General features: G+C 33.7%; 1 protein-coding gene across 2 annotated transcripts; it reads left to right on the forward strand.

Moving 5' to 3' along the window:
• Positions 1 to 784: 784 nt before the first annotated feature.
• Positions 785 to 6,406, forward strand: LOC116132358 (ribonucleoside-diphosphate reductase small chain A). Of its 2 annotated transcripts, none has more exons than XM_031417999.1 (9): positions 785 to 1,107; positions 3,048 to 3,208; positions 3,566 to 3,614; positions 3,704 to 3,830; positions 4,465 to 4,530; positions 4,673 to 4,789; positions 4,988 to 5,150; positions 5,238 to 5,308; positions 5,965 to 6,406. In XM_031417999.1, exons 1-9 carry the CDS (start codon positions 948 to 950, stop codon positions 6,077 to 6,079), a joined length of 1,029 nt encoding a protein of 342 aa, XP_031273859.1. In that variant the 5' UTR covers positions 785 to 947; the 3' UTR covers positions 6,080 to 6,406. The 2 variants fall into 2 exon arrangements, with proteins under 2 accessions (XP_031273859.1, XP_031273860.1); XM_031418000.1 differs by lacking the exon at positions 785 to 1,107 and adding an exon at positions 2,872 to 2,931 and having other exon boundaries at positions 5,965 to 6,405.
• Positions 6,407 to 7,375: the final 969 nt, after the last annotated feature.

Here is a 7,375-nt window from a genome sequence, read left to right on the forward strand (position 1 = left end):
TAACCCAAAAGATTGCGGATGCATCCCACTAATGTCCTAAAGAACCCTACTTTTACTGTACCTCACTTTTTAATTAATTTTATAATAACAAATTTCTCCCTCTTTTAAATTGTTAAAAATAACTTTAATATCCTATTCATTACAAATACTTTTAAGGCAATACTACACTTACAACTTAATCTTACAAACTTTCTCTTATAACTCCGATATAATAGCTCCAATTAGTCAATTTGTAATAGTTTCCGTCTACTCAATTGCGAGCTGACTAATTACGAACTGTCACATTGGGGTTATGAGAAAAAGTTTATAAGATTGGATTATAAGTCCATCTTTATCTATACTTTTAACACTCCACTATGATCCATAAACCTTATTTTTGTTTTTTGTGTTTTTTAAATCATTTCGACCAAAAAAAAGAGAGTTTAATGGAGAGAAAAGACTTGTAATAGGATATGTCAGGTGGATAAAGAGGACACATGAGAATAAAATATTAAATCTTTTCAAATATATATAAAAAAAAAAAAAAAAAAAAAAAGGTATGAATGGCCTTTATAGAATTCACGAGGCGTCGTAAGAAAAAAAAATTAAATCTTTGAAATAGGGTTTCTTTGGTCTATCGGAGCTGTCAATACGAATCGCTCTACCCAACTCATCAAAAGCCCACTTCACATATAAAGCCTAACTCATCAAAAGCCCATAACAAACCATTTTAGTTTCGATGGTTATATAAACCGGGAAACAAACGAACTAACAAACAAACCGACAAAAAGGGTGAAGGAACAAAAAAACAAAATAAAAACCTGTCGCTTAATATTTGATATCCATCCGCAATTCACAATCTGTCCGTTTCTCTCTTTAAGCCTGAGGGTTTTTGTAGGGTTTTTCTTTTGTTTATCACTACAGATAACAAAACTAAAACCTCAAAGAGACTCAGTGAGAGAAGAGAAATGGGGTCTCTGGTGAATGAAACAGAGCATGAAAGAGACCAACATAATGAAGAAGAAGAGCCAATACTAAAGGAGCAAAACCAGAGGTTTTGTATGTTCCCCATTAGGTACCAGCAACTTTGGGAGATGTACAAGAAGGCTCAAGCCAGTTTTTGGACCGGTAGTTTTTCTTTTCTCTTTTATTTTAACTCTCCTTTTTTAGTCATTCTTTTTCGGTTATAGTTTGATAGTTTCTGTTTTGACTATTGGCCTTTTTTTTTTTTTTTTTTTCGGTTATAGTTTGATAGTTTCTGTTTTGACTATTGGCCTTTTTTTTTTTTTTTTTTGGTGTGTGTGTTTTTATTTTTGGATTTTTAACGGTCTAGTTTGTTCATGTTTTGACGTGAATGTAGTTACTCTATATTTAATTGTTGATTTTCGGCCTCTTTTTTTTTTTTGGTCTGTTTTATTGCTTGTTCTTTTCGTTTTATTTTTAAATTATTTAATGAAATGGAATTGTTAAATTCGTGTTTGAACTTTAGACAAAAATTGGTTTGAACTGTTGGGTATGTATGTATATTTTGTAAACTGACTTAATGTGTTAGCCTTCAAATATTGTTATTCGAATGTCTACGCTATGAGATGCTACTAAATTTTGAGATAAATTTTTAATTTTATATCTCTTTTTATTTTTATTTTTAACTTACAATTTTGGTTGGATATTTTTTCCAGTAATTGGATAATTAAGCTTTAAATGTGTGGGCAATATTCGGTAACATGCTTATTACTTATAACTTTTGAGATTGAATCATATTTGGGTAAGAGCTATTGACTGTTGATTGATTTTCATTCTTTTAAATGTTTAGTTTGGAATTGGTTGAATATCCTGAGGCATGGCTATGCTAGTTGAGGTTGAAGTAATGTATACTTCCAAAGTTTTAAACAATCTACTGGTCAAATGCTGTAGGGACATATTACTCTATTTTTGGCTATGCCACCATAACTAGTTTGCGGTTTGGAATCCTATTTTAATTTGCGTACATGTAATTTTGAGCTTAGGAAGTCTGCAATTCACCTTTATCGTCATATATTATTTTTTGTAACGTTATAATGGTATTGGTAACATGAAGTGCAATCAATTGGCATATCCTGAATCACTCCAGAATCTAGATATTTGAGGATTGTGTTTAACGCACGATGGTGCAGTTTATTGGTGCAAAGTCGCAAAATACACATGTGCTATCAAGTTATGCAAGTTTCCTACAATTCATGCAGGGTAAAATGATAATTTCTCTGATGGATAAGGTGAAAATAATTTAGGCCTCCAGGTCATTGTTGGAGATATTATCAACATCAATGGTATATCTTTTTTTATATTTGAAGCTATATAGGTGCCTTTGGGCCATTTCCATGTTCTCATCACTGAGCATCAGACTAGAATGTAATGCCATTTGTAACACATCTCTGGGTCAACAATCCTTTGGTCTTCTGCCTTAGCCTTTATGAGGAATGACTGAATTTGTGCATAGTCAATTTGATGCTAAATATATTGTCTTATAGGCCATGCATAGCATTTTGTTAAATGCCTAACCAGAAATTATACAATATAAACGCGGTACTCTATTAAATTTATTGACGTGTTCTTGATGGTAATAGTAATAGGTTGGTAGAAGTTGCGGTGGTATCAATTGTTTAGTGGTGTGTAGTTGTTGCATGAAAAGTTTGTGGTACCAATACTGATGTAAAATTGTGTGACTAGTGATAGATTGGTAATTATGTTGATGATAGTATGTAAATTTCGTTCTTTCCTCTTCTTCTTTTTGAACTCCATTAAATAAATAAATATAAGAAAAAGAAAAGTTGTCATCTTTCTTTCAGTTTTTAAATTAGACATTCATTTTTTGATCTTCTGGTTGGACACATTTTATTTTTCATCTACTTAAATAGCTGATAAAGTGAAAAGAGGGATTGCCTTGATGGCAAGCCCGACTGCAGCATTATTAGAGTGAGGCTTCTAGCTTTCCTCTCACTGACAGGGGGTTCCTACCTATCTATACCGTGTTTTTACCTGTTTGCTTTTTTCCCATTGTATATTCTATTAACTTGTTATTGGGATTACAGCTGAGGAGGTTGATCTCTCCCAGGATATGCGGCATTGGGAAAACCTACCTGATTCTGAGAAGCACTTTATAAGTCACGTATTGGCATTTTTTGCTGCTTCTGATGGGATTGTTCTGGAGAACTTGGCTGCAAGGTTTCTAAATGATGTTCAAGTACCAGAGGTGAAATTATAGTCTAATTTCCTTTTTTATTTTTTCAAATACTTCAGATATAATATCTTTTAATTGTTTTGTTTTTATGTTCTTTTTATTTAATCTTGTTCATTACTAGTTGAATTCTATAGCACTGCTTCTTTGTAATTCTATTTTAGTTCTTTGTAATTTTATTTTTTTCCTATAACTGCTTCAAGTCATATCTGCTGTTTCATATGATATAGGTGTGGAATAAGAAATGAAGTTTCTTATTTTGACTAATTTTAGTTTTTGAATTTTAGAGGATTCGTCATTTATGCACGTCAGGGTCCAATCTCTTTCTTTCTTTAAGTTGATTATCTAACTGCAACGCTTATCATCTCTCAGGCCCGGGCATTTTATGGATTTCAAATTGCAATGGAGAATATTCATTCTGGTAGAGCTTCATTAGTGATGTTTGTTGACCTTCCTCTACAACTAATAGCTGCTACTTGGACTGATGCTATTTCTGCTGCTTATTGTCAGAGATGTACAGCTTGCTTTTGGAGACATATATTAAGGACCCAAAAGATAAGCATAGATTGTTTAACGCAGTTGAAAGCATTCCCTGTGTGGCTAGTAAGGCTAAATGGGCTTTGGAGTGGATTCATAGGTACTACTGCAGATTTTTGCTTTTATTTTTTGAGATTATTATATGTAACAACTTTTTAAGCAAAAAGTTCCATACATAATTTTATGACGATTACTAGTAATCTCAAGCATTTTATTCTGATTGCAATAAACATAACCTGGCTTGAGGTGCTTCAGGGATTAAATATCATTCTCTTATCTCCTCTACAAACATGATGACAAATAATTTTAGGTTCAGGATGTAGACTTATATATTCTTCTTTTGTTCTTGATTTACTGAGTACACTGTTTGAGTGCGATTTTCTCGTTTCTAAGTGGATGGGTGTGCACATCTTCCCGTTGTTTTAGTATACCACCACAATTCAGTTTCTTGGAAACATGCCTAGATTTTTTAGAGGCAATGTCTGGGAGGGGAAGAAATAACATACACGACTAGATCTTCATGAATAAGAGTTTATCCTGTGTTCTTAATGCCTTCTTCTGTATTCTTTCTTGCTTTCTATGGTTATCAAATTCAATAATCAGTGTTGTAGCTTCCTCTTACATTCTCTACTGTATCGTACCAATTTCATTGTATCATTTGTATTCTGCACTTAACTCTGCATAAGTTGAAGCAAGGGAACTCATCACATTATCTCATTGTGGGCTGTGTGCAGTGCAAATACTTTTGGAGAGAGACTTGTAGGTTTTGCTTGTGTTGAAGGAATCTTTTTCTCAGGAAGGTATTGTTCTTTAAACATCATGGCATCAGGCTCTTCTATATTATAATTTCATGGTGAAATTGTATATTATGATTTTTTTTAATGAGGTTTATATTAAATATTTTATTGAATTTCCCTGTTGCTGACATTTATATCTGTCCAGCTTCTGTGCTATATTTTGGCTGAAAAAGAGGGGACTGATGCCAGGTTTGACATACTCAAACGAGCTTATATCTAGAGATGAGGGTTTACACTGTGACTTTGCTTGCCTTCTGTACAGGTGATATTTTCTGTTTTAATATTATTATTTTATTTATTAAGTGTTTGACGCTTAGCTGTTGTTAAGAATCATTTCTTGACTAGGTGCCATGATATGCTTCTTGTGGCTGAATACATTGATCAAATTTCAATTTTCTGAAGAAGAAAAAAGAAGACATAGAAAAGTCTTGAAAAAGAGTAATTGTCTGATTTCTTACAGTTTGCTACGAAAGCAACTAGATTGGAAAAAAGTTCATCACATTATTCATGAAGCTGTGGAAATTGAAACTCAGTTTGTCTGTGAGGCCCTTCCTTGTGCACTAATCGGCATGAACTCAGTTTTGATGAGCCAGTACATTAAGTTTGTTGCTGATCGTCTTTTGGTACATCTCATTTCATATTACTTCTTTTAACAATTGCTTGTGCAAAAGGATGCACAAATTGTCTAACTCTTCCCTCTCTGTTTTCAGGTTGCCTTAGGGTACCAGAGGAAGTACAACGTGGAAAATCCCTTTGACTGGATGGAATTTATATCTTTGCAGTAAGTATGATGAACACTTGTGTGCCAAAAAAAAAAAAATTATGATTTTATGCCTCTTCTTGAAGGTGCTGATGATTGAATTTTCTTCTGCAAGCTAATTACCTTAGTGTCAAAATTTGTATGTGTAATATAAACCTTTAGGTAGATATAAACCTTATAACCCCTCTAAGTGCCTCTAAGGAGGTATCTCTTGCAATAAATTAGACGTGAATCTTTTGATTCTAATACTTTTTTCCATCCTACGCAAAATAATAAATTAAGATTTATTGATTCTATACCTCAAGTTTATATAGAGACCATGGGAGGGACCCATTTAAATTGGTCCCAGACTTCCAATCTTCTGCTAGTAGACTTAAGATCCTTGAGATTGCTTCACCATGTTTGAATATTTGTGGGGTATGACTTGGTGGAGAATGGGATGAGAAATTGAATGATGGTCATTACAAGGCTCATTCCCATGTGAGTTGGATAGCTTTTCAGAAATGAGTTAAAAGTCAAATTTACTACGACTTATCACAATTACACTTTAGAGCCCGTGAATTTTTTAATTGTCCTTAAGCTGTCTTGGCTCTGAAACTAAGATAGGGTTCTAGTAATATATGTTATTGATTATGATGTCTTCTACTCAGTATTTATGTTTTATTTTGACTTTGCAGGGGAAAAGCTAATTTCTTTGAGAGAAGGGTTGGTGATTATCAGAAGGCATCGATCATGTCAAGCCTTCAAAATGGAGGGAGAAACTATGACTTCAAGTTGGATGAAGATTTTTAGTCGAAATTTTGTTGCCTTCCCTCAAGTATTATTCTTGTGCTGGATGTAGGCATCTAAATTTTTGTACTATCCGTTGTATTAGTATGGTCTTGTCTGTATCAAACTCTATTCACAGGCAATGCCAAAGGCATCATTAGTTCATTGTCCCAACTGGTTGTTCTTAAATCCGATAACCAGCCGCCTTGAAACTTGGATTCATTCGTCTGATGTTTACTGCTATATTTTACTATTAATTGTAGTGATTATCATGGCACTGTTACAATATTTTCTAACATACTAAATGGTGGAATGTCTGTATCATCATTACTTGTACTTCACTCTTTGCTTATACAAACTTCTGCACTAAGTAAATATATTATTAGCAGAAACAGCATCTGGGGTCGCTTTAGTTTTTAAGATAATCCTTTTTTAGTGGCAACTGTTCTGAACATGACATGGAGTTGGACTGTGAATTCTGACTTGCAACAAGTTGCTGCACCCACAATTGGTAGAAAGTTGGCCCAGATAACTACATGTCATTTGTTTATCAGATAAGTCTGTGTTCTATATAAGATTGCTGAGAACAAAAGTCAGTATGATTATTAATGATCAAATTTCTACTGTTTAAAACTTTAAGAGTTAGCAAAGGGGTCCATGGGGAGTTGTCTTGTCTACGTGGGCATACCCGGAACTGACAAAAGTTCCTCCCCTTTTTTTCCCACTGAAATTGATTAATGATGCTCTCCACTGCGGACTTTACTCTTCTTTCCATGTGCAAACTCTATCCCAAAAATTACAACCTCAGTTCTTTAAATAATCATTTTTGCTCCCACGATTAAAGATACTTTTTTGCCAGGCCCCATATTCCTCTTACCTATCCAATACACTGAAAATGTAAATATAAAAAGGTGAAAAAGCTGGCATGGATAGCACCAATTAATGCATGCAAGCAAAGCAGCTTGAAATTTAGTGCAGAGCTGATAATCTTGAATCTTCTTAGCATTAAAAAAACACATGTTGGTATTTGCTTCCAGACAAGTCGGGCTATATGATCCTTCTGTAACCCACCAACTCCATTTTATATTTGTTGTCACAACATGGGCCACCAACTCCTCCTGTCAAGTATCAGTTTGGTGTCTGCCCATTCTCAATCTCTAACTTACATCTCAAAACTCTTTTTTTGGTAACCTATCAAGATTTAACGTCCTCTCAATCCCAAATAAAAAAAGGAAAAACATGGGTTCATCAAACTTTCTATTTGCTTATTCTAAAGTATCTTAAATGGATTAAAGACTTTGAAATTGAATGTATCAAAAT

The sequence above is a fragment of the Pistacia vera genome, unplaced genomic scaffold (assembly GCF_008641045.1).
Source record: "Pistacia vera cultivar Batoury unplaced genomic scaffold, PisVer_v2 Contig250, whole genome shotgun sequence".
NCBI classification, from domain to species: domain Eukaryota; kingdom Viridiplantae; phylum Streptophyta; class Magnoliopsida; order Sapindales; family Anacardiaceae; genus Pistacia; species Pistacia vera.